The sequence below is a fragment of the Mesoplodon bidens genome (assembly GCF_964165515.1).
Source record: "Mesoplodon bidens genome assembly, chromosome: 1".
NCBI classification, from domain to species: Eukaryota; Metazoa; Chordata; class Mammalia; order Artiodactyla; family Ziphiidae; genus Mesoplodon; species Mesoplodon bidens.
In genome coordinates this window covers 222,819,994-222,847,469 of record NC_138176.1, presented here as the reverse complement: position 1 = coordinate 222,847,469, position 27,476 = coordinate 222,819,994, and the positions used below count along the sequence as shown (strand labels likewise).

General features: G+C 40.5%; 1 protein-coding gene across 2 annotated transcripts in view; it reads right to left on the bottom strand.

Annotated features, from left to right (window-relative positions):
* Window positions 1-27,476, bottom strand: part of ARHGAP10 (Rho GTPase activating protein 10) — a 333,769-nt gene that overhangs the window by 210,989 nt on the left and 95,304 nt on the right. For both annotated transcript variants that reach the window (XM_081245305.1, XM_081245304.1), the window contains exons 4-5: window positions 12,090-12,161; window positions 2,556-2,657 (exon numbers count right to left, since the gene is read on the bottom strand). In XM_081245305.1, coding sequence (XP_081101431.1) covers window positions 2,556-2,657; window positions 12,090-12,161 — 174 coding nt within the window. The remainder of the gene's footprint in view (window positions 1-2,555; window positions 2,658-12,089; window positions 12,162-27,476) is intronic.

The following is a 27,476-nucleotide window of genomic DNA, read 5'->3' as shown; positions in this document are numbered from 1 at the left end:
CCTCCTGTTATTTTCATTGGAAACAAGAAGAAAGAATAGATAACAAGTTTCTATGCCTTTGTTCAGTACCAGCCTCAGCAACCTTTATTAATCTCTTGAGCACCTCAATTTACTGAAGATTAGCAATGCATTAGCCACTGCCAAAAGGAACCAAAACCCAAATCTAACCTTTTTCCCATTAAAGAGCAGCCCCCTTCTATGGCCTTCACGCTTGCAACAGAAAGCTAGGTCAGGTGGGAGTCTGCATGTTTGTAAAGAGCAAACAGAGCAGGACAGCCAAGAATACGTAATTTGAGTGAAACTAAAATGGTTCTCCTTGAGGGTCTCTTCAAATTTCCCACCTGGAGTTTAGTTATCTTTGGGAATGATGAAACTGTCGAAGCCCTAGCTCACAATCTTCACACTTGTTCACTGGGTAAATATTTATTAAGTGCCTATTGCCTGACGAGTCTTATTGAGGACCGAGTGCTGAACAGAACACAGCTGCTGCCTGCAAGGAGCTTACAGCCTATGGGAAGAAGCCATGTAACAACGGAATGTGTAGTGAGTCAAAAGGCTGTCAGAGTATGAAAAAAAATAAAGGAGAGTAAGGGGGACACTAAAGAAGGTGGCTGGAAAACGCCTCTAGTAAGGAGAAGTCTGAGTGGAGAGTCTTTGGAAGACTATTTGAAGGAGTGAGGCATGCAGAGCTGGTAGGAGGATGAACAAAGCACAGGCCCTCAGCATGGAACCAAGCCACAGCAAGGCAGCCATGTGGGTGTGAGGGCAGGCAGGATGGGCCCAGGGCCTCTAGAGGGAGCTGTTAGGAGTATTTAGAGAAGAAGACCAACACGCAGGCTCACTCCACTGTTGTATAGAGAATGAACTGTAGGGATACCCTGGTGAAAGCAGGGTGGCCTTTGCAGTAATCTGTGCGAGAGATGCCCGGGTGACAGGGGTGGGGAGTCAGGAGAACTGGCCATATTCCGAGAATATTCTGAAGCTAAAGAAGACATAGGCTGTTGGTCTAGATGTGGGGTGAGAGCGAAAGGGCCAAGACTGACTTTACAGACTTTGCCTAAACAACAGGTAGAGTGATACTCATTAGATAGTGAGGTGGAGATGGAAACTGACCCGGCGCATGAAAATCCCTTCAGGATACCTGAAAACAGAGATCAGGGGAGAAGAGAGGTAGAAAACTGCTACCGTAAAGAGAGCCTCAAAGAGCAACAGCTGTCGTTTCAAAAGTGACAGAGGGTAGGAGATGAGGGGGCACATGTGACAAGTGCATGGTTTCCTACATAATATGGAAGAGGAGAGAATGGAGCCCTACCCACAGTATTGGAGTGAGGACCAAATGGTACAAAAGGGCCTCTCTCTGTTATAGAACGTCAAATGCCATCTAAACGTCGTCAAAAGTACTAGCGAGGCCTTCCCTGGTGGCGCAGTGGTTGAGAGTCCGCCTGCCGATGCAGGGGACACGGGTTTGTGCCCCGGTCTGGGAAGATCCCACATGCCGCAGAGCGGCTGGGCCCGTGAGCCATGGCCGCCGAGCCTGCACGTCCGGAGACTGTGCTCCACAACGGGAGAGGCCACAACAGTGAGAGGCCCCGTACCGCAAAAAAAAAAAAAAAAAAAATACTAGCGAGACAGAAGAAAACGTGACGTGTAGGTAATGTCAAAATAACCCCGTCTCACACACACACACACACACACACACACACACACACACACACACAGAGTTTGCAACTAAATCTGTGACATTTAAACATAACCCAGGTTTATTCTACAATGTTGTCATTTTGATGATATTTCACTAAGTGTATATTATAATGGCACATCATGCCGGATTCCTTATGTGTTTAAAAATACACAAATGGAAGAAAAAAAAATCACACTTTTGTGGAATGAGTCAAGATCCTTACATCTGCAAACAGCATTATGTTTAAGGATAGCATATGTTCCAAACTGTAAACAACTGAGTTTCCATTCAAGTGTGTGAGTGAGGAAAAACAAGTGGCAGGGGATTTAAGAAACAGAAAGAGAAAATGAGAGACAAGATATAAATTCCTTTCTTCTTACATACAGCTCCCTCCAAAAACAAAAAAATGAGTCTATTAACACAAGTAAAACAGATGCTCTCTTTCCAATGAAGGTGAAAACTCCTGAATCTTCAGTGTTAAGATTAATGCTGCCTTCACATAAAAGCCAAATGGTATAGGAGCTTATTCAATTCACTTCTTCAAGAAATCATGAAAGCCAATTAATGAATCTATTCCTGAAAATAATATATCTGTTCTCAGTTATGCTAGTTAAAATGATTGTTCCTGTGAAAATATACTCAGAACCAAAACTTTTAATACTATGAATCCACACTGCATTAATCGCTCTAAGAGGTCTTATTTTACGTCTTGTTCCAAAAGAGCTCTTTTTTTCATGGTGATACCTGGTCATTTTTTCCACCTCTAATAACCCTAGATGAAATGTTTTCAAAAGAAAAGCACAGTTTTTTAAAAAAAGACATGCACTGATTACTGAATTTTAGAAACAAGTTAACAGAAAAATAAAAACAATACCTCTTGTAAATGTGAGTCTTTCTTTTTTGCTGATAAATTCAAATGTTTATCAATTAGGCTATAGTTCTTTTCTGTCTCTTTGTCAAACTTCTTTTTTTCTTCCTACAAATCAGAAAAACATAGGCAACTGTGATTAAAAAAGGGAAAAAAAGGCATACACATAGTTAATCCATTGGGAAACTCAAAATATGAAAAATATCCGAAAATAAAAGAAAGTACCACGAAGTGTGAAGGAGTTATCTGGAAAATCTACCTGCACCCAGGCCATACTGCTTATTACTCATCAAGACAGAATTAGGATTGAAGAGTCACTTATTTTTTCTTTTTTTCCTTTAATGGGCTTTTTTCCAAGCCTGTTATTTTTCAACTCTTCATACTTATCAGTGTTTGGAATTAATGCCATTCACTTGTCCTTCCATTCAAAAAATATATATTTTTAAGATGAACACATAATAAGAACATAAAGCTTAAAAAGGCAAACTTGCTACAGTACAGATTTTGGCATAGAAATGGAATTCACTTAAAACTGAGTACGTTTTGATCTACATTAAAAAACATCATCATCATCATCACCACTGGGGCAGTACGAAATATCTTAAAAGATCTTCCCCAATTGTCCAGTATGAATATCACAATAAAATCCTCTGACCAGGAATGTCATCTACTCACCCAAACCTTAGGGGTGATTTCTTTAACACTGTCTAGAATACGTAGCAATAGGTCAACAAGGCCTAAAATAATACTGACATATTTGTACCAAGATCCTTTGGTTAACATTACAAACATTTCTCAGGCACTGCCTAGAAACAGCATTTGCTTTCCTTTTGCTAGAGTAGCTTTTTTTAATTTTAAATTTTTTTTTTTCAAATTTTTATTGGAGTATACTTGATTTACGATGCTGTGTTATTTTCAGGTGTACAGCAAAGTGAATCAGTTATACATATACATATATCCACTCTTTTTTTTAGATTCTTTTCCCACATAGGTCATTATAGAGTTCTGAATAGAGTTCCCTGTGCATTTTTATTTTTTTAAATACATCTTTATTGGAGTATAATTGCTTCACAATGCTGTGTTAATTTCTGTTGTACAACAAAGTAAATCAGCCATATGCATACATAGATCCCCATATTCCCTCCCTCCTGAGCCTCCCTCCCACCCTCCCTATCTCACAAGGAACCAAATTTTTTTAAGGCAGCGAAGACAGAGTATCTCCCCAACACTGCTTGCCAAAAGTAAGTAGATTTCTCATAAACATTTCGGAGCACCAATGAGCACACGCGATGTCCTCATGCTGTCAAAATGTTTCCATTAACTTCAAACTCTCACCAACTCTCCAAGGCCTCCTGAAAAGGAACATTCCCTTCCCTATTTTCCAACTTCTGTTTTCTAGGTCAAAAATAATGGATTCTCCCAGCCTTTTCTGGCATGATCTTTTCTCTATTAAGCAAAAGGAGTAAATAAAGCACAAAAATTATGTTTCTTCACATTTATTATCATTTTCTCACTCCACGGAACTACAAACTGTTGTGAGAAGCCAGGAAGGGAGCTCTGCCAGCCCACCTAAAGACCCTAAATTAATCCCCATACTGATGGAAGAGACAGACACGGGAACTGATATTTCTTTTCATTTCTACTCCAAGTTTAATTACCAACTAGCTGCACATCTTTTGGGGGTGGGGGGAGGGGAACACCTAACAATACAGAACCTTAGTTTTCCTACTGAAAAGATCAGGGATTTGGTTTTGTACTAGTTCATTCTTAGATCCAATCCTAAAATTCTGTGATCCTACGGTTCGCCTATGTATGAGAATAGTCAAACTTCTGTTGAAACAGAAGCACTTTTTTTCTTTATGCCCTAGGTCTAATTTACAACTGTTTTTTAAAAAGTTTAAGGCATTAATACTACATGGTTACTCTCTTTTCTGCTTTTCATTATGACGCACTTCCTGAACGATTTTAATAACTAACAGAAAATAAACTAAAAACAACATATGGCCACTACTTCAAAAACTCCACTATTTTTAAAAGTTCAGGGCTTCCCTGGTGGCACAGTGGTTGAGAGTCCGCCTGCTGATGCAGGGGACACGGGTTCGTGCCCCGGTCCAGGAAGATCCCACATGCTGCGGAGCGGCTGGGCCCGTGAGCCATGGCCGCTGAGCCTGCGCGTCCGGAGCCTGTGCTCCGCAATGGGAGGGAGAGGCCACAACAGTGAGAGGCCCGCAGAGCATGCACTGGATTAGGTGTCAGAGATGCAGGTTCTAGCAGCCATGCATTGTCCTGTGACACTGCCCCAGGGTCACAGCATTCTCTGAGCATCAGTTTCTCAGGTTTAAATGAGATAGAAATGGAGGTGACGCAGCTGCATTTACCGCAAGTACGCTGCAAAGCGAGATCATGTGGTTAAACGTGCTCACTATCTTTGCAGATTAGTACTTCACAAAGAATACTGAAAACATTTTTACTCCTTTGATTTCATCTGAATCACAGAAGGGGACAAAGGAGGCAATGATGCTAAAGTCAGCAGTCAAAACACCCCAGCACACGCAGCAATAGTGGGGTATGTAAATTAGCATGTGGGTTAGGTTGGGAATGAAAGAAAATGGTTCTATCAAGGCTCTGTGAAGAAAGAATTTAGCCAAGAAACAACATCACGCCCACCAATTAGAGTGGAAATACAATTGTTCGTACTTGGTATGGTATTATACAAACGCTACTGTGTTTTGTTTCTGAATCTTAAGACTCAGATATTTCTCCTTGCATTTCTTCTCAAGGTCACTATAGAATATTCTGTTTCTTTGTACTCAAATGACTTTTGGCACTTAAATAATATGAATTTCAAAAGGGATTGTGTTCAAGCAGCATTCAATAAAGAATGGAGCCTTTTTTCTTCAACACTGCAATATAGGATACATATATATGTATGTGTGTGTGTATATATATACATATATATATATATAATAAATTGAGCAATATGAGACAAAAGGCTCTATCAAGGATCAAATTAATACAATGAAAACTTTTTTATGAAACAGCATTACTCAAGTGAGTCTGAGTCAAGCTGGAAGGAAAACTCAGTAAGGAAAGGTGGAGGCAAGGGCAAATCACGTAGCCCACATCTATTGTAGAGAGGCAGGCAGCCATAACAGAGCTCCTGCAGATTTCTGCCATGTGGAAATATAAGCCCAGTATACAGGCCTTGTCTTCTGATTTTTCTGGAACAGCTGGAAAACCCAGTGATTTTTAAATGGTGGCAAAAAAAAAAATTTTTTTTTTCAGTTTTAACATGAGTAAGCCAAACAAAACATTTACAAGTTAAAGGTGACTCATGGGAAGTCAGCTTGTAATGTTATAAAATCACACATGCAAAAACAAAAACAAAAATAACAGTGAAGGAGAGCTATTACTTAAAACAGCATAATTAGTCAAATAAGATGTACATGGTGTAAATGGTAGAGGGACTTAATAAACCTAAGAAACAAAACATAAATAATCAGGTTTTTTGAATACATTAGAATATATATATATATATATAAAGGTTTCATCACAAATCACTGGATAAAAAAATATTACTCAACCAATGGTGTGGGTATAACTGGTTAACTAGCTGGAAATAAAAAGAGAACCATGTCTCAAATCAAAATTAATTCCAGATGGACTGAAAGAGTCACAAGTAAAAAATGAAGACAAAGAAGAGTATTTTCAATCAGATCTCAGAACAGAGAAGGAACTTCTGAGGAAAAGAGAAATGGAAGAAGCCATAAGAACTTCTAGATATCAAAAATACACAATAAATAAGGTAAAAGGCAAACAACAGGCAGGGAGAAGATACAATTAATATGGAAGAAAAGAAGTAAACGTTCCTAACATATAAAACACTCTTCACTGAGCAAGTTTTTGCTCAAATCACACATTACACTTCCATGGAAAAATGAGTAAAGAACATAAAAAGAATTCAAAGTCTGAACACACCTGTGAACTGTCCACGTTTCTGCAAGGTACTAGAATTTTTTGCTTTGTTTTAGAAGAAGGGGAAATTTTTAAGTTACCAGGTAACTTTCTTTTTTAAATATTTTTGGTATTTTACAAATTTTCTACGATGAGGAAATGAAAAGACTTATTTTCAAACTACAAACAGTAAATAATAAGGCCTGACTACTCTAGACAGGAGCTTAAATACTTTCTTAGAGATTCCAACTCCTTCTCCCTCTTTATTTAAATAAAAAGGTGGGGGTAACGCTGCACATACAAGAAAAAAGATTCACAGCGCATACAACACACTCGGCAGGAGCACTTTTTCCTGTATATCCAGGCCAAACAGAGCTTTGCAATCCCTGTTCTGCTCCCCTGGTCCACCAACACCCTACAGCCCAGGGTGTTGGAAATTCAGCCTTTACCCCCAAACCAGGTGGTGGAAATGCCACCTCCTCCATGAAGCACTCCTTGTCTCCTCCAGTGGGGGGACAGCCGTCTCCCTCAACTCCTGCACCAATGTCACCAGTCCTCCTTGACACTTCATTTGCCCTACCCAACCCCCCACCCCCTTTTGCCTTTAAGCTCCTTCAGCCTCTCCACGGCAACAAGAATTCAGCCTCTACCTGCACACCCAGTAGGCGCCCAGGAGATATCGGTCAGAGGACAAGGGAAGGGAGCAGCCTATAGCGCAGCAACACCGACCCTGACAAAGTGCCACCGCTGGTTCCGGTGCCGCTGCTCTCAAGTCACCCATCCATCACCTTAGCACCATCCGGCCAGGGGGGGTCAGAAGCCACAGCGCTTGAACCCGGCATGCACAGAGTGGACAAAAACCTGCGTAGTTCTTTCTGGCAAGCTGATATGGAGCATGTCACAAAGGGGATCCTAAAAGAACTGCAACTGTATATATTCCAGGCCCTGCACTAGACCCCAGAAATATGTTAGCAAATGCACTGAAGCCTCGCAAAAACCTTCAAGACCGGCGTCCTAAGTCTCGTTTTAAAGATCAGGAAACAGGCTCAGAGGCCTTAAGTAACTTGCCCCAAATCACAGAGCTACTTAAGGGCCAGAAGTAGGATTCCAAACGAGGGAGAATCAGGTCTTCCTGAAAGACTTTCCTGGCGCTCCAAAGCCAAGATGATAGGACACCTACAGAGCACCGATGCTTACTCATATTAGAGCACTTTTCACGGTGCATTTTTATTGCCCTTTTTTTTTTTTTGACATCACCCACACAGACTTGCCAATTTCTTAAAGGCTGACCAGTGTTTTAATTCATAGTTGTATATCCCAAGGCCTCTCGCACTGTGCCGTATGATAGGCCTGATAAGGTTGTTATTACTAAAAATGAAAGAAATGTGATTAAATCACATTTTTTCTGCTCTATCAAACATAATTTGAGAAATTATTCAAATAAATTTGCTTCTTAACCCACATTTTGCAGTCACTTACAGAATCTCAGGAAGTTGATTTTTATTAAACATTTAGTCATTAGGCATAGTCTTGAAAAGAAATACAAAGGAAATATGGGGTGAGTCTGGTAATGGCTGAGCTACTAAGGTATAATTTATGAAATAAACATTTTTTAAGCCTTCTGGTTAAGCCTTTTATTCTATTCAATAAAATAGTAATTAGCTCTTTGCAAAACAGCATTTGAATAGGCTCTATAAATTATCAGTATCATTTCGTTGTATCCGTTTGATATTTGCATGCTGCCCCTTTCAGAGAAAGCAATTTTAAATTCTCCCACTGTAACTCTTAGCAAGTTCTAGTATTTCTTGGAGTTTGTACACAATGCACTTGGCTCCGATGTTGTCTGGTGCCTGTATTAGTTTCCTGTGGCTAAACTGACATTTAATGAGCAATGGTTATTGACAAAATGTTATGCAGATACTTAGGAATAAGTGACAAGCTTCTGGGGAAGGGAAAAGAGCTTCCATGGAAGTAAAGCTAAGAGAGGCCATGAAGAAAACTCTGAACTGATGGGACAAAGCACAGAACGACTGTGTCCTACAGTGGGAAATGGGGCTCTTTAAACAGAGACAAGAACCGGGCAGGCACATGAGAAAATGCGGCAGAACCTATAGGACGGAGGTTGAAGTCCAAACCAAACAGACGTGACTGACAGGGAACATATCCAAATAGAAGTGAAACAGCAGAAAAGAAGACCTGGGGGCTCCTAAAAAATCCAGTTTACAAAAGCCACCTAGCAGTTTCGATTATGTTAAAAACACAGGGTTTCCCTGGTGGCGCAGTGGTTGAGAGTCTGCCTGCTGCTACAGGGGACACGGGTTCGTGCCCCGGTCCGGGAAGATCCCACATGCCGCGGAGCGGCTGGGCCCGTGAGCCATGGCCGCTGAGCCTGCGCGTCCGGAGCCTGTGCTCTGCAACGGGAGAGGCCACAACAGTGAGAGGCCCGCATACCGCAAAAAAAAAACAAAAAACCACAAATTAAACATGTCACTGGGATGCTGGAAACTGAAGAAGTAAACGGAACTGAAAGAGCTTGCATATAAAAGCGAAAGACAGGACCGTCCCAGATGGGGAAAAGGCGAAGGGAAAGACAAGATAAAACATTCTGATAAGGGTATCTAAAACATTCTGCTGCGGTCAACTTTTAAAGACTTTTGTCTTTTTCTCCCCACATGAAAACTGCTTCATGGTATTTTAAAAAAGATCTTTAACCTAAGAGAATTAAGTTATTTTTAAGTATCCCACATAAGTAAATAAACCACTGGAACAAGAGCATGTGCTTTTCAAAATAGGATTGGTGTTTAGAAAGCACAAATGGAGAAAATCATCAAATATCTAGGTTATAAACCCTTTCCTGGTTCTTCTAGAATAGAATAGAAGAACAGTAGAATTGGTTTATTTATTAAATATGTTATAGTAAGACAGAGTGGAGGCTGGTAGAAAATAAAGAAATAAGCATAGGTTTTTCTCTTAAAGATTTAAAAATCTAATGAAAAAGACAGATGCTTATATGTCACTATATAACCTAGAAAACTACCTTTCTCTACTGTTTAATATACAAAACTACCAGTAAAAAAACGCTTCTCCCAGGTAACATCAATAGGTGTGACAGCCAACACACACACTGTACTGAACAAGAGTGTAGGATACACCCTTCATAAACCAGAAGCCAGAAAAACAATGAAGAAAGAAATGGGGGACTTCCCTGGCAGTCCAGTGGTTAAGACTCTGTGCTTCTACTGCAGGGGGCACGGTTCGACCCCTGGTCAGAGAACTGAGATCCTGCATGCCATGAGGTGCGGCGGAGGGGAGGGGAAGAGAGTAAATGTTTTAAAATAATAATAATAAAATGAAAGAAAGAAATGGGACTTCAGGATAGAATTTGGCCATTAAACAGCCCAACAGACAAAGTATTAAAATAATTTAAGCTTTTAATATGGCAATTTATTTTGCAAGCTGCTTTGCACGCTAGGCTCTACAGTTAGTTAAGCCTTGAACAATGCAGAGGTTAGGGACACCAACCTAGGAGCAGTTGAAAATCCGAGTATAATTTACAGTCAGTCCTCAATATAGGCGGTTCCACATCTGTGGATTCAACCAACCATGGATCTTGTAGTACTGTAGTATTTACTAGTGAAAAATATCCACGTATAAGTGGACCCACACAGTTCAAGCCTGAGTTGTTCAAGGGTCAACCACACTTTGAACAGGCACAACATGAGAAGCTGGGCAAATCTGGGGAGGAGAAAGAGTCAGTAGAAAACTCAAGGCCAGAAATTTCTAAAAACCCAGTAGGTAAATAAAAAGGAAATGTATCTATTAATTAAGTCACATTCATTTTTCATTTACGTAATATAACCCTTATTCTTCCCGACCATCATCCAAGTAAAATAAGAAAAATAAGAAATGTTTACAGTACTTGCCATGAAATGTTCAAAGAGAAAGAACCAAGATTATTCAAGCTTTAAGACAGCCGATGAAGATCAGAGAAAATAGCATCATAAAACTGCAAAACAGAGCAGTCAGATCCCCAGTCTGTCATCTTACAGGTAAGAAACTAAAGCCAATTACTTGCCCAAGGTCACAGATGTGAAGCCAGAACCCCAATGTCCTGCTACAAAGCCAGCAGACACAAACCAGCTTCCTTGTAGCTCAGCAAACAATTCCAGGAAGAGGACTTGGGGGGTACCCCCACTGACCTCCCCTCAAAACACAGCCCTTCATTAAAAACTGTAAAATATCATCCCAAAAAGAAGTGTCTAATATGATAACAGGTCACTTAAAGGAGAACTGAGTCTATAAATAGCAGCTAAAAAGCTGGCCCTCTCTGGACCCATTTGTATAGCTATGGCCATGGAGACCACAATGTTTATTCGTAGAAAAGAATTTTAATAGTTTGTTTACAAAGATAAAAAAAAAAACCTCACATCACCAATGCATGGGGGAAAAAAATACAAATATAAAACCTCTCTTCCCTACCTAAAACTGATGTTATTCCCTTCTCCTTAGGCCAAGCCAAAAATGGTCAACAACACAGAAATGCTATTTTTTCTCCCTCAGGTACATGCACAACATTCAAGAGAGACTGGTGGAAATTGCTCCTCTGAGTTAATTTCAAAGCTTATTAGTTAGCAGACGTTAGAAGTTGCTAAATACATCCTAGGCTCCCAGTGGCAAAGTTGCTGCACTATTCCCAGAAATCCTGGCTACATCCCAGAGCTTTGAGAACAGAGTCTGTGGTTCACTCACCTTTGAATCCCCAGCACCTATCACAATGTTGGCACATAACAGACGCTCAGTAAATTTGTGTTAAATTGAAGGAAATACATCCCAATACAGTAAGCCCCCTACATACGAATGAGTTGCATTCCAAGAGTGCGTTCGTAAGTCCAATTTGTTCGTACGTCCAACAAAGTTAGCCTAGGTACCCAACTAACACAATTGGCTATATAGTACTGTACTGTAATAGGACTGTAACACTTTTCACACAAATAATACATAAAAAACAAACACAGAAAATAAAGAAAACATTTTGAATCTTACAGTACACTAATCTTACAGACACGTCAACTAACTTAACATGATTGGACATACGAACACACGTTCGCATCTTTGAAAGTTTGCAACTTGAAGGTTCGTATGTAGAGGACCTACTGTAACCGAATATTCTCTTTCTAGTGTCAATGACACACTGGTGTAGCAGCATTTCTAATCTTAAACCCTAGTATGATGCTGCAGTCTGCCATCAAGCTGAGGCGGGCATGGAAATCATTGCCCCTCCTACAGAGATAACATGTTTCTACACAGAGTAAACGTGTTGTTTGCTTAAAGGTATTTTTAAAACTCTACATGGAAAGGTGCAGCCAAAGATGATTACGAGAGGTTTTACCATCCAGTCCAGGTGTTTTTGTTTTGTTTTCAATCTCATATTCCCCCAAAGGGGACAAAGCACATTTGAAACATAAAACAACAGATGGTGGACTCCAACATCTCCTTCAAAGCTGCTAAATGTGAACCGAGTGTACGCTCAAGCAGCAGAGGGGTCTACATTTGCTGTTTACAAGTGTGCTCAAATTAGACACAAACCTTGACGGCTCCAAGTTGCTCTTTTCTGAATTTTTCCAAGGGTTTAATCAGGGTTTCGGTGACACTTAATGCCTAGAGAACAAGAGTGATAACAGAAGAGCAGAGTATTAGGTTTCCAAAAAGGAAAAAGTGAGTCTTTCATTTCCCTCTTCCACCCCACCCAGAAACAAAATGAACAACACACTGAACTGCTTTATCTCACCCTGCCAATGCGACCATTAAATCACTTCTAAATTTATTAACACACCAGATCTCCATAAATATTTTTAGGGAAGAGGAGGTGTGGCAAAGTGCCAGGAAAATGTGCAACCTAGCCCCAACACAGCCCTTTCTTCAGAGAAATAGCAAGAGGGTTGGCTTCAAACAACAAAGGGGTCTATCACATTCATTAACAGAACACTTCTGTTTGAATGGTTTTTTTTTTCTCCCACTGCTCAGAAATTTAAAAGTCGATGACATTCCATTATTAGCGATCAGACTACATAATGTAGAGGGCTAGGTTTGTGGCTACAAGTTTAAATGCACCAGGACAGCCCTTCATCACTGAAAATTCCTCATGAGGATTTAGGCTATGCTAGCAAAGCAGAGTTACTGGAGCTCAGGACAGTCAGTCATCCAAATATTCGTAGAGCAGGCAAGGTCACCATGACAGGAACCACACACAGACTCGACCCACAACCTCACTCATTTTTATATTGGCTCATTTGGGACTTCTCATTTTAAGACAGAATCTACATTTCACTTACATGTGGAATCTAAAAAAAGACAACAGGGACTTCCCTGGTGGTCCAGTGGCTAAGGCTCTATGCTCCCAAAGCAGGGGGGCCCGGGTTCAATCCTTGGCTGGGGAACTAGATTCCACATGCCACAACTAAGAATCCACATGCCACAACTAAGACCCAGATGAGCCAAAATGAATAACTTAAATAAATATTAAAAAATAAAATAAGGTATAAGGATATAAAGTACAATATGAGGAATACAGCCAATTTTTTTTTTTTTTTTTTTTTTTTTTTTTGCCGTACACAGGCCTCTCACTGTTGTGGCCTGTCCCGTTGCGGAGCACAGGCTCCGGACGTGCAGGTTCAGTGGCCATGGCTCACGGGCCCAGCCGCTCCACAGTATGTGGGATCCTCCCGGACTGGGGCACGAACCTGCATCCCCCGCATCGGCAAGCGGACTCTCAACCACTGCGCCACCAGGGAAGACCCAGCCAATATTTTTTAATAACTATAAATGGAGTATAACCTTTAAAACTTGTGAATCTATTACAAGAGACAAAGAAGGACATTATATAATGATGAAGGGATCAATCCAAGAAGAAGATATAACAAGTGTAAATATTTATGCACCCAACATAGGAGCACCTCAACGCATAAGGCAAATGCTAACAGCCATAAAACGGAAAATCAACAGTAACACAGTCATAGTAGGGGACGTTAACACCTCACTTTCACCAATGGACAGATCATCCAAAATGAAAATAAATAAGGAAACACAAGCTTTAAATGACACATTAAACAAGATGGACTTAATTGATATTTATAGGACATTCCATCCAAAAACAAAAGAATACACTTTCTTCTCAAGTGCTCCTGGGACATTCGCCAGGATAGATCATATCTTGGGGCACAAATCAAGCCTTGGTAAATTTAAGAAAACTGAAATCATATCAAGTATCTTTTCTGACCACAACACTATGAGACTAGATATCAATTAGAGGAAAAAAATCTGCAAAAAATACAAACACATGGAGGCTAAACAACACAGTACTAAATAACCAAGAGATTACTGAAGAAATCAAAGAGGAAATGACAAAACACCTAGAAACAAATGACAATGAAAACAGGACCCAAAACCTATGGGATGTAGCAAAAGCAGTTCTAAGAGGGAAGTCTGTAGCAATACAATCCTACCTCAAGAAACGAGAAACATCTTAAATAAACAACCTAACCTTACACCTAAAGCAATTAGAGAAAGAAGAACAAAAAAACCCCAAGGTTAGCAGAAGGAAAGAAATCATAAAGATCAGATCAGAAATAAATGAAAAACAAATGAAGGAAACAATAGCAAATATCAATAAAACTAAAAGCTGAGAAGATAAACAAAACTGATAATCCATTAGCCAGACTCATCAAGAAAAAAAGGGAGAAGACCCAAATCAATAGATTTAGAAATGAAAAAGGAGAAACAGCAACTGACACTTCAGAAATACAAAGGATCATGAGAGATTACTACAAGCAGCTATCTGCCAATAAAATGGACAACCTGGAAGAAATGGACAAATTCTTAAAAAGCACAACTTTCCGACACTGAACCAGGAAGAAATAGAAAATATAAACAGATCAATCACAAGCACTGAAAATGAGTCTGTGAATAAAAATCTTCCAACAAACGAAAGCCCAGGACCAGATGGCTTCACAGGCGAATTCTTTCAAACATTTAGAGAAGAGCTAACATCTATGCCTCTCAAACTCTTCCAAAATATAGCAGAGGGAGGAAAACTCCCAAACTCATTGTACAAGGCCACCATCACCCTGATACCAATTCCAAACAAAGATGTCACAAAGAAAGAAAACTACAGGCCAATATCACTGATGAACATAGATGCAAAAATCCTCAACAAAATACTAGCAAACAGAATCCAACAGCACAATAAAAGGATCATACACCAGGACCAAGTGGGGTTTATCCCAGGAATGCAAGGATTCTTCAATATATGCAAATCAATCAATGTGATACACCATATTAAAAACTGAAGGCTAAAAACCATACGATCACCTCAATAGATGTAGAAAAAGCTTTCGACAAAACTCAACATCCATTTATGATAAAAAACTCTCCAGAAAGTGGGTATAGAGGAAACTTACCTCAACATAATAAAGGCCATATATGACAAACCCACAGCCAACATCGTTCTCGATGGTGAAAAACTGAAACCATTTCCTCTAAGATCAGGAACAAGACAAGGTTGCCCATTCTCGCCACTTAGTATTCAACATAATTTTGGAAGTTTTAGCCACAGCAATCAGAGAAGAAAAAGAAATAAAAGGAATCCAAATTGGAAAAGAAGAAGTAAAGCTGTCACTGTTTGCAGATGACATGATAATATATACAGAGAATCCTAAAGATGCTACCAGAAAACTACTAGAGCTAAACAATGAATTTGGTAGGGTAGCAGGATACAAAATTAATGCACAGAAATCACTTGCATTCCTATACACTAAGATGAAACATCTGAAATAGAAATTAAGGAAACAATCCCATTTACCACTGCAACAAAAAGAATAAAATATCTAGGAATAAACCTACCTAAGGAGACAAAAGACCTGTATGCAGAAAACTATAAGACATGGATGAAAGAAATTAAAGATGATACAAACAGATGGAGAGATACACTATGTTCTTGGATTGGAAGAATCAACATTGTTAAAATGACTATACTACCCAAAACGATCTACAGATTCAATGCAATCCCTCTCAAACAACCAATGGCATTTTTCACAGAACTAGTACAAAAATGTTCACAATTTGTATGAAAACACAAAAGACCCCGAATAGCCAAAGCAATCTTGAGAAAGAAAAATGGAGCTGGAGGAATCAGGCTCCCAGACTTCAGACTATATTACAAAGCTGCAGTAATCAAGACAGTATGGTACTGGCAGAAAAACAGAAATATAGATCAATGGAACAGGAGAGAAAGCCAGAGATAAACCCACGCACATATGGTCACCTTATTTTTCATAAAGGAAGCAAGAATATACAATGAAGAAAAGAGAGCCTCTTCAATAAGTGGTGCTGGGAAAACTGGACAGCTACAGGTAAAAGAATGAAATTAGAACACTCCCTAACACCATACAGAAAAATAAATTCAAAATGGGGCTTCCCTTGTGGCGCAGTGGTTGGGAGTCCGCCTGCCAATGCAGAGGACACGGGTTTGTGACCCAGTCCGGGAGGATCCCGCGTGCCACGGAGCGGCTGGGCCCGTGAGCCATGGCAGCTGAGCCTGCGCATCCAGAGCCTGTGCTCCACAACAGGAGAGGCCACTACAGTGAAAGGCCCATGTACCGCAATCAAACAATCAATCAATCAGTCAATCAATAGACTCAAAATGGATTAAAGACCTAAATGTAAGGCCAGACACTATCAAACTCTTAGAGGAAAACATAGGCAGAACACCCTATGACATAAATCACAGCAAGATCCTTTTTGACCCACCTCCTAGAGAAATGGAAATAAAAACAAAAATAAACACATGGGACCTAATGAAACTTCAAAGCTTTTGCACAGCAAATGAAACCATAAACAAGACAAAAAGACAACCCTCAGAATGGGAGAAAATATTTTCAAATGAAGCAACTGACAAAGAATTAATCTCCAAAACATACAAGTAACTCATGCAACTCAATATCAAAAAAACAGACAACCCAATCCAAAAATGGGCAGAAGACCTAAATAGACATTTCTCCAAAGAAGATATACAGATTGCCAACAAACACATGAAAGGATGCTCAACATCACTAATCATCAGAGAAATGCAAATCAAAACTACAATGAGGTATCAACTCATACCAGTCAGAATGACCATCATCAAAAAATCTATAAATAATAAATGCCAGAGAGGGTGTGGAGAAAACGGAACCCTCTTGTACTGTTGGTGGGAATGAGAATTGATACAGCCACTATGGAGAACAGTACGGACGTTCCTTACAAAACTACAAATAGAACTACCATATGACCCAGCAATCCCACTACTGGGCATATACCCTGAGAAAACCATAATTCAAAAAGAGTCACGTACCACAATGTTCATTGCAGCTCTATTTACAATAGCCAGGAAATGGAAGCAACCTAAGTGTCCATCAACAGATGAACAGATAAAGAAGATGTGGTCCATATATACAATGGAATATTAGTCAGCCATCAAAAGAAACGAAATTGAGTTATTTGTAGTGAGGTGGATGAACCTAGAGTCTGTCATACAGTGTGAAGTAAGTCAGAAAGAGAAAAACAAATACCATATGCTAACACACATATATGGAATTTAAAAAAAAAGGCTCTGAAGAACCTAGGGGCAGGACAGGAATAAAGACACAGACGTAGAGAATGGACATGAGGACACGGGTAGGGGGAAGCATAAGCTGGGACGAAGTGAGAGAGTGGCATGGACATATATACACTACCAAATATAAAATAGATGGCTAGTGGGAAGCAGCTATATAGCACAGGGAGATCAGCTCGGTGCTTTGTGACCACCTAGAGGGGTGGGAGAGGGAAGGTGGGAGGGAGACACAAGAGGGAGGAGATATGGGGATATATGTTTATGTATAGCTGATGCACTTTGTTATAAACAGAATCTAACACTCCATTGTAAAGCAATTATACTCCAATAAAGACGTTAAAAAAATTGTGAATCACTATATTGCACACCTGTAACTTACATAATACTGTACATCAACTATACTTCGATTTAAAATTTTTTAATAAAAATAAAAAAAGAATCTACAACAAACAATGCTGAAAATGCACATAGAAGGGAATATTTACCTAAGGAGAATGCATTTAACCACAATATGCTGGTGAGTAGTAGTGTTCTCACCATCTCCAGAAGGATTCAGAATAGAAAAGCAAACCTCAAAACACTTGACAACAACGTGCCATACCTCTTGTTACAAAAAAGGCCCCCAAAAATCCAAGCTTAAAATTACAGAAAAAAATAAGTGACTTACAACAGGAAAGGATTCTCCATTTAACCCTAGGCTCCTTTGCAGTATTTCATTATGGAAGGGTTTCTCCCAAAGAGACCATTCATCCAGTGAGATGCGGAATCCTCAAAAAAAATGATCCTGTCCACACTCGAGATGCCCAGAGCTTGCTTACACTCTCTTCCTCAGGCCGGCCACTGGACTTCATTCACTCCAGCCCTGACAATTTGTTACTTAGGTGTCAAAGGGTTGAGGCAACAGACAGAATTAAGGGCCATCACTAGTCAATGGCAAGGGATCATCTTCAAAATACGATAATTTTATCCTCTTCCTATTGTAGGCCATGTGACCTGCAACAAGGGCAAACCAAAGAGCAGAGCAGGGACACAGCAGCACATGCCAGGAATCCTGACGGCTCGAAACAATATGGAATGCCCCAGGGTCCACCTGGGAAAGCAGATGAGAGGCTCTGCCGTACATTTTCAAGGTGATCCAACTGACACACAACATCTCAAAATAATTTAAAGCTCACTTCCCTTAGACCAGCATCATCTCCTAGGCATCCACATCTGGACCTAGCCTACTAGTGGTCCTGAATAAAACCACATATGATCGTCCATGGAGGCTGGATGAAGCAAGACAGGGGTTTAACTGTGTGAGCTGCAGAGAAATTAAAGAATGAAAGAGATCTCAGCAATATCCATGGAGGGGAGGGAGAAAGGGCCAGACTGGAGTTGGTTTATAAATAAAAGGTGAGGACATTTGTGGGAATGACCCTTCTTCAAAAGGACGGCCACAAAGGACAGAATCAAAAGAAGACAATGGGGCTTCCCTGGTGGCGCAGTGGTTGAGAGTCCGCCTGCCGATGCAGGGAACACGGGTTCGTGCCCCGGTCCGGGAAGATCCCACATGCTGCGGAGTGGCTGGGCCCGTGAGCCGTGGCCACTGAGCCTGCGCGTCAGGAGCCTGTGCTCCGCAACGGGAGAGGCCACAACAGTGAGAGGCCCGCATACCACAAAAAAAAAAAAGAGCCCATCAGCGTAACATGATGTGGTGTTCACAGTGTGGGTGAGAACAGGAAGCTGCCTGGGTGAGGGAAGACTTCCTGAGGGGATAATGCAGACCTGAGCCTGAAACAGGGTACAGGAGTTCTCCAGGCCAAGGATAAGAGTAAAAGAAAGGCCCTCCATGAGAGAGGGGAAAACAGCATTTCCAGTGCACGGAAGTACCAACAATTCAGCATCACTAAAGCCCCTGAAGTAGTCAGGAGGCAGGGGAGGAGGTGGACGAGATCCGATGGGCTCCAGTGGCCATCAGAACAGGACCCAGAGATGCTCAGTCAGGGCTAGATGTGGGCATCAACAACATGGGTACACGAAGACCTTTTAAAATTCAAACCCTGAAACTCCATACTCTGGAGTAAACACTGTCATTCACAAAAGGACCAGGACACAAAGATTCCACATGAGCAATTTTATATTTGTCCTTCACTTGGAGAGTTTGATGCAATATTTGTCTGACTTCCAAGGGCTAGCACTAGTGTAGACAAAAAATATAAGGAGTTTCCACCTTACCATTGGCAGGTCAATAAGCCTATTTCCAAAACAAAGAAAACAGTAGTTGTGACAGGCACCATTATAATGCAATTCTTTAATAAAAAATGTTTTCATTTTTTTAATTTTTTATTTAAAATTATCATTTTCCTTCTTTAAGAAAGGCTGATTATGTAACTTCTCAATTGAACCCTAGGCTTCTATTCAAGGACAAAATCATGAAGTAGCTGGTAAATGCTTCAGAGTAAGGCAATGTAGATTGAACAACAAAGATGGTTTTCTTCTTTTTCTCAAAATAGAGACTCCATGAAATCTCTCAGTTCCTTTTATAAGTTCACAGAAGTGCTATATAATATTTGCTAGTAATAAGTGTATGGAAGTTTTCTAATGCCAAAACATGACTCTTCTTTCCCAGAGATAAATGCATACCAACTTTAGGGACTGCACCTAAAACTCTAAGACAATTTCTGGTGGGGAAAGTTTCCAAATTTGAAAGAGACAGCTACAGTAATAGTATGGAGAAGAGCTTTCAAATACTAACACATTAAAAAGCAATCAAATAATTTAGAGAGAAAGCAAATTTAGAATGTAATTTTTTTATAACCACACATATAAGACTATATAACTATATTTTTCCCATAAAATACTTGAACCAGCCACAAAAAAAAAAAGTCATAAGAAGCCTTGCTAATGCGCCTTGGAAAGAGTTTTGGATAGTCTTGTATCTACATGAACATAAAACATGTTAATGAATCAGTTGGTCTCACTTTAGAACAGGGGTCAGCCAACTTTTTCTACAGAAGGCCAGGTAGTAAATAATTTAGGCTTTGAGTCATACAGCCTCAGGTTCCAACTACTCAACTCTGCTATTTCAACACAAAAGCAGTCATACATAGTGTATCAATGAGTATAGCTGTGGTCCATCAAAATTTCATTTATAAAATAGGTGAGGTGGGTTTGGCCCATGGGCCATGGTTGACTCAACCCTGCCTGAGAGAATTATCTTGAGAATCTCAGCATAAGATGTTCTTCTTACTCTTATACGTTTGTATATTTTTTTAAATGTACATTTGCAAGGCACCAAAAGTTGGGAGGGAAGGTTGAATGCTGCATGAGAGAATCACAGCTCAAGTAGCTCTCGACCTAAAAAGAATTCAAAAGTGGTGCCACAGAATTTCCCTGAGATAAGCCATCAACCAGGTTTCAGTCTTGAAAGGCAAATGCTCAAGTGTAAAAGGTATCTTAACAACAGCTCATGGGAATTTAATAGTGGACTTTAACAGGGGCCGTAGCCCCTAAAAATTTGAGTTAACTGAAAGTTCAGCATGAACTAAAGTAGTTAAATTGTCCTAGAAGATAATGAACACATATATAGGTTACATATATTGTTCAAATCCAAACAAGGTAACTATACAACTGTGTCCTGTAAAATTAGAACCTATCTTGACAGTATGGTCACCATATTTTAAGAGAGACATTCTCTAACTGAGGCAAAGCAGGAATGTGAGATGAGAACGCTAAAAATGTTTAGAAGGAACAGGTTTCAAAAAAAAAAAATCAGGGCTTCCCTGGTGGTGCAGTGGTTGAGAGTCCGCCTGCCGGTGCAGGGGACACGGGTTCGTGCCCCGGTCCAGGAAGATCCCACGTGCCGCGGAGCAGCTGGGCCCATGAGCCATGGCCGCTGAGCCTGCGCGTCCAGAGCCTGTGCTCCGCAACGGGAGAGGCCACAACAGTGAGAGGCCCGTGTACCGCAAAAAAAAAAAAAAAAAATCAGAGGTGTTTAATGAGATCGGGGAGGAAGAGAACATTTAGAGGGAAAATGATGAAAGCTGTCTTCAAATATTTAAAAGGGTACCACATGAGAGAAGGAAAAATCATTTTGATTTGCTTGAAAAGGACAAAACCAGGTCTAAGGAGGAGAAGCTACAGAGCAGGTTTGGGTTCGCCATCAAGAGGAATTCAGTACAAATTACAATGGACCCAGCAAGGTAATGTGACACCTCCCCACCCACCGCTCCTTCCATATCAACAAGTAGAAGCAAGTGACAGGGCGTCCAGAGACAGAGTCACAGATTCCTGCACGGAGAGGAAGTTGGCCAAGGAAACCTCTGAGGTCCTACCCATCTCTCTGGTTCTGGGATTCCACATGGGTTGGGAGAGGCAGAAACGCAAACGACATTTCAATGTTGCCGTATGATGGCAAACCACAGAATCCATCAAAACTTCACAATCCAAAGTAAAAGAACAAGCTTATTATATAACAGTCTGAAGGATTAGATTTTTCCCACTGGTAGCGTCTGAAACCCCTTTTTGTAAGACATTTGGATATGAGAGCTTAAATGTCTAAAAAGGAAAGAAAAGATAGGGTAATATCTTTACCTGCCCCTACAGTTTAAGCCAAAGCTGAGAATCTCTTGACAATACTAGCTGACCGGAAGAGAATCAGACTCTACCAGGGCGGGGTGGGGGGGGACACAAAACCACTGCCGGTACTTTAAATTTCCCTCACGTTTGAGATCAAAGGTTAAGTTCTGATATATTGATACATTCTAAAGAGAATGGGGCTTAGGACCAGAAACCCATATTCAGTTAAAAGGCAACAAAGGCAGAACTGCATCCTAGGACATCTTTAGTCATTTTTTTCAAGTCTCAGTCCAGGTCAGACAATGAATAAACCAGCAGAAGCACGACATCCTGCCTTCCTAATCACTCAGCACTAAGAAGGACAGGCCGAGTCTAATGAAACAGAAGGAATTATATGTCCATTCCCCACGGCCCTCGTTATTTTAAGCCTGGATTCCATGTGTTCTTGACCCCAAAGGAATGCATAATCTGAGAGCAAAGGAGAATTTCCACAATTTTCTCCCATGACCATCCAGAGACTTCCCATTTCATTAGACTGAAGCGAAAACTCGACTTTCCAATTCTAACATCAAGAACAGCAGCAAAGAAACCATTCAGCAAAGACATATTTCTTATTTTTCCTTGAAGCAGAACCTTGAGAAAGGATGTCAAGGAACCCTCATACATATCTGAACATAAGGAATATTTTTCCCAAACTTGTCCCTTAGGAAAAAAGGGACTTAGCCCTATATAATAATTCTTACACTCTCCTGAAGGAGTGCACTCCCCATTATTTTGAAGAACAAAGAATTGTTTGAGGAATCTTAGCCTAAAATGGCCCCAGTCACATCTAGTTTCAGCTGCTTAGAGCTCACAAACAGGTCTGGGTTACAAACACAAGGGGAAGCTAATAAATTTAAGAGATTTATTTATCATTCAGGAGATGACCTCAAATAAGTCAGTAATATTACTGAACACTTTTAAATGGTCAGTAATATCATAAAAAATGCTCTAAAAAAACAAGCTAAGTTGGGCCTCCCTGGTGGCGCAGTGGTTGAGAGTCCGCCTGCCGATGCAGGGGATACGGGTTCGTGCCCCGGTCTGGGAGGATCCCATGTGCCGCGGAGCGGCTGGGCCCGTGAGCCATGGCCACTGGGCCTGAGCGTCCGGAGCCTGTGCTCCGCAACGGGAGAGGCCACAACAGTGAGAGGCCCGCATACTGAAAAAAAAAAAAAAAAAAAAAACAAGCTAAGTAGTTGCATTAAGAAAGTCATGAATGTACATATATGTATAACTGAATCACTTTGCTGTACAGCAGAAATTAACACAACGTTGTAAATCAACTAGACTTCAATAAAGTAAATTTTTTAAAAAAGAAAGTCATAAAAATACATCTCAGGGATAATTTTTTTTAAGTAAGACTGTCCAAATGTGCTCTAAGGGGGTACCTGTGACTTGAGATAAAATTGCCAATGAAAGCATCAGAAAAATATTTTAAAAGGGGCTGAATCTCAAAGAACTCAGACGGATGTGGCCACAAGGAAAGCTGTGCTGAAAAATTCTGAATGTGTCCATGATAAACACACTAATGTCAAAGTCGTCAAGAGTTGGAATAACTTTTTCATGAAATAAATGGGGAAAATATTCCTGAAGTATACATTGATAATTTAATTTTTAAATACTGACACACATTTAATCAACTAAATAATGAAAATACACATCTGATTATCTAGCAGACACATAAATGCATACCTAGAAGTGTGTAAGTTCAAGCTATCCAAAAACTTTTTGTTTAATCTTTTCATGGGAAAATGGTGTTGCCTTACAATCAGGCATAGACATTATAGGTCGTGTATATCTGCCCTTTTGGCTACCTGGTAGTTGAAACCCCTTCCTATGTTTGAGGAATTCTCCTCCCAAATAGGGCAAAAGCCACCTTCTGAAAAAGCTGAAAATCACAGACACTTGCTTTCCCTGCCATCTTGCATGAGGTCCTGGCACCTGGCCAGAGTTCCACTAATCAGATGCTCCCACTCAAGAATTTGATTTGGAAGCTAGTGCTTAAAAAAAACAGTGAACAGAGATTCTGGTGGGTGGTAGCAACTATTCCTTCCAGATGCAGCAGTTCCACCAACAACCACCAGGGGCAGTGGTGTTGCCTGGTGCACACTATTGTTCTACACACCTGGTGGCAACAGTGGTGACTGTCTTCTCCAAGACCAGCTCTGCAGTGCGACTCTCAGCATCATTCCCGGTTCCCAAAAACTGATAAAGATACTGTAAGCTACCTAATATTCTTTAATAAACTCCCTTTCTGTTCAGACCATGCAACTGAGAATCCAGATTAATATTTTTAAATTTCAGAACCTTAAACAATCTTGTCACACTGATTTCAGTACTATCCTTCTCAGTATTCCTAAACAAGATTTTTCTCCTGATTAAAGCAATTCACTTTAATTAATGAGATTACTCCCCATCCACATGCATCCTTTGCTACCTTTTTCTCCATCTAACCAGTCTCTCCCTGTGCTATACCTTCCCCCATCAATCTAGGCTCAAATCTTAAAGGGAAATTTAAATGAAGAATAGTGTCCTCTCACTTTTTTTAAAAAAAGGCTCTAATGTTGGTAAAAAATGAAAAAGTTTCACAACTGGTTTTTTCTAAAAGAACCCTGCTGCAGGGACAAATAGAAGGCCAACATTTTCTCACTTGGCCTTTGTCCTAACTAGTTCTATTTTTAGACCATCGGAAAAATAATTCTCTTTTGTTGCCTGCATATTCTCAACGATAAAGAAGGATAATACCTGCTCTCTGTCTACTTAACACAACTTAGTAAAACAAAGAAGAGGATATCATGCTAGAAGCAATTTTAACTTCAAAATAAATAATGATATTTATTTTTGGATGGATGATATTTTATTTTTAAGCACAGCACAGGCTACGCTGATCCCTCCTGGTAGAAAAAAATTAATGTACAAATGAAATTAAATTTTATAGTACTAATAGCTCAAACTCACAAGAACTGGAGAGCGTCTTAATGAACCTGTACACAAAGCTCTAAATAGGACACAGGTGCAGAGGGACTGCACATTAATTCTGCAGAGTTTACACCTGAAAATTAGGAGCCAATTAATATGAAATGGCTCCTTGAATGTCTGATTCTTTCAGACCAAGGCAATTTCACTGAAAAGCCTAGGAACCATAATTTGTAAAATACTGACATATAGTCCAGATTCATGACTTCACTTACCACACTTATGCTTTCATTCAGACACTCCAAGAATAAAAACTCCCAAGTTTCTATCAACTTTCAATCCTAAACTCTGAATAGCTTGACACCTAACAAAACAAGAGGATTTGAGCTCAAGGTCTGACAACTTCTGCTCTGAGTTAATTCCCTCGAGGTTTGGCCATGACCTAGCTCTCAAAAAAGATGTTAGGTCATTGTATCACAAAATTTTAAGATTCACTTAATGCCTATCTTCTACAAATATCTTGGCGTTCGCGGGGGGAGAGGGGAGCATCCGTTTTGAAGGACATTAATCGAAAAAAAGTACCAATTTTACTCAGATTATTTAAATCAAAAAGACCCCACCAGTAAAGGTTTTTGGCGTTGTTTTAAAACATACTTAGGAAAAATCGAGAATCTTCAAGCAAAAGCTATTGGGTTTATTAGGAGTGAGTTAACCTAATAAGGATGTGCGGATATTTAACCTTGAGCCTCATTTCCTCTGTGCCTGAGGGACATAAAGACCTGGCTTGTATTTTTTAGACAAAATAAATACTTGGGCAGAACATCATGAGAAGGAATAAAACCCCACCGGAGTAAAAGATAAGCCTGTCAGAAAGCTGTAAAAGCAACATGAGAGAACTGGAAATTTGGTGGTTTTGTAGCTTTAAATAAGAAAATGTTAATTTCTGAGGTGAATGGTATTAACTCAGGGGCACAGGTAGAAATGGAACCTCATGAATAAGAAGGCAATAAACTACTGAATCAAGAAAATATGAGACAAACTCTATTCAATACTCTATAATGGCCTACATGGGAAAAGAATTTTTAAAAAGTGGATATATGTATATGTATAACCGATTCACTCTGCTGTATACCTGAAACTAACACAACATTGTAAATCAACTATACTCCGATAAAAATTAAAAAGAAAGAAAATACAAGACAGACAGAGACAGAAGTAGAAAGGAGAGCTATTCAGAAGAGAACACCTACACTTCTGACCAACAACAAAGAGACGAGCTCTCCAGTGCTTCTGTGAGGCCTGGGCTCCTTGAGTGGCCAAGAGGGAAGAGGGAGGGCCTGCGGCAGAAAGGCCCTCGATAGCTCGTTCTGCTACGCAGCCACGCGCTAAGCACCTCATCCTGGAAGAGGGCCTAAGTCCTCACTGTATCCTCAGGGGCTAGAACCCTGCCCAGCTCATAATGGGCATTCAAACATATTTGTTTTATGAACGAAGTGGGATTCTCTCACGAATTTAGATAGTATAAAGAACAGCATTTCTGGATCAATGCAACATTTCCTGCTGCTGGTGATAAGTCACCGTAGTCACAGTGAAGGCCCACGTTGAGTCTCCTGTATGGACACGTTCTCTCTCCTTCAGAACAGTCTATGTCCGGATTAGACCAGGTCCTCTAAAAAGCAGACACCAAGACAGGGTTCGAAATACAAGAAATTTATTAGGGGAAACGTCTATGAGAGAAAAGGGAGAGGGAGCCAGGGGAGGCTGGAAGAGCCAAGCAATGCAGGTCTGGCCCCAGGGGAAGGAGACAAGGTGGGAGAAGGAAGGTGGGGTGGATACATGTTAGACGGCAGTGCGGTTCTAGCAAAAGTCTGACCAGACCATCAGGGACTACTCGAGCCAAGGCTGCCTGTCAGAGGACTCCAGAGTCCCCAGGAATGAGCCTGCTTTAGTACCCCTGCTGTGCTCACTCACTGGCTGGGGGCAGACTTGGGACCCATGGCCTTCACACTAAAGCAGCGATGGAACCTTACAGCAGCTGGGCCCAATGGTCGATTCCACTCCCTGAAGTGGGAGATCTCGGGGGTGCCTCATGGCTGCCACTGCTTCCAAGATCTATATTCTTTCCACTACACTATCATGGCCACTAGTCCTCCCCTGGACCTCTGACAATTCCCATCACCACTGCAGTACTGTGATTCATTAAATCTAACATGCCACTAATACTAAGACACTCTATGTTTTTACATACTATTAAAAAAATGCTGATGATGACATCTTCATTTACTATCTTAACTCTAAGAGCTTTTATATTTACCGAAAAAGCTCTTTTGGAAGTTAGATATATTTTCATCACATATCCCTCTTGTGTACACATTTTTAAAAAGACAATAAGCAAAATATATTTCAGATATTTCTAAAGCTTTTTCAGAGTCCAACTCTTCCAAATCACTTTTCAGCTCAGTCACCAATATCTGGTTTTCCCCACACATTTCTTCCTCTGTGCCATCAAGAATCTTGGAGCTGCATCGTTTCTTTCAGGGGTGCTCCACTATGGTAGCTGGGATTTTCTTCCAAGATACTGGCACCCACTCTTTAGGTACTAATACTGGCACTCCCTTGACCCATCCAGAAGGTCTCAAGGGCAGGTCTTCCATCCACCATCGGGGTTCATAATTTCTTCCTTCAGCGGTCCTTAAGTGGTTTGTTGATTGAAGTAGTGAGGGGCTACAGCTGTCCAAACAGGCCAGGAGAATTAACCACCAAATTCACGTTTCCTCCTGACTGCTGCCTGGGGGATACACATTCACCTC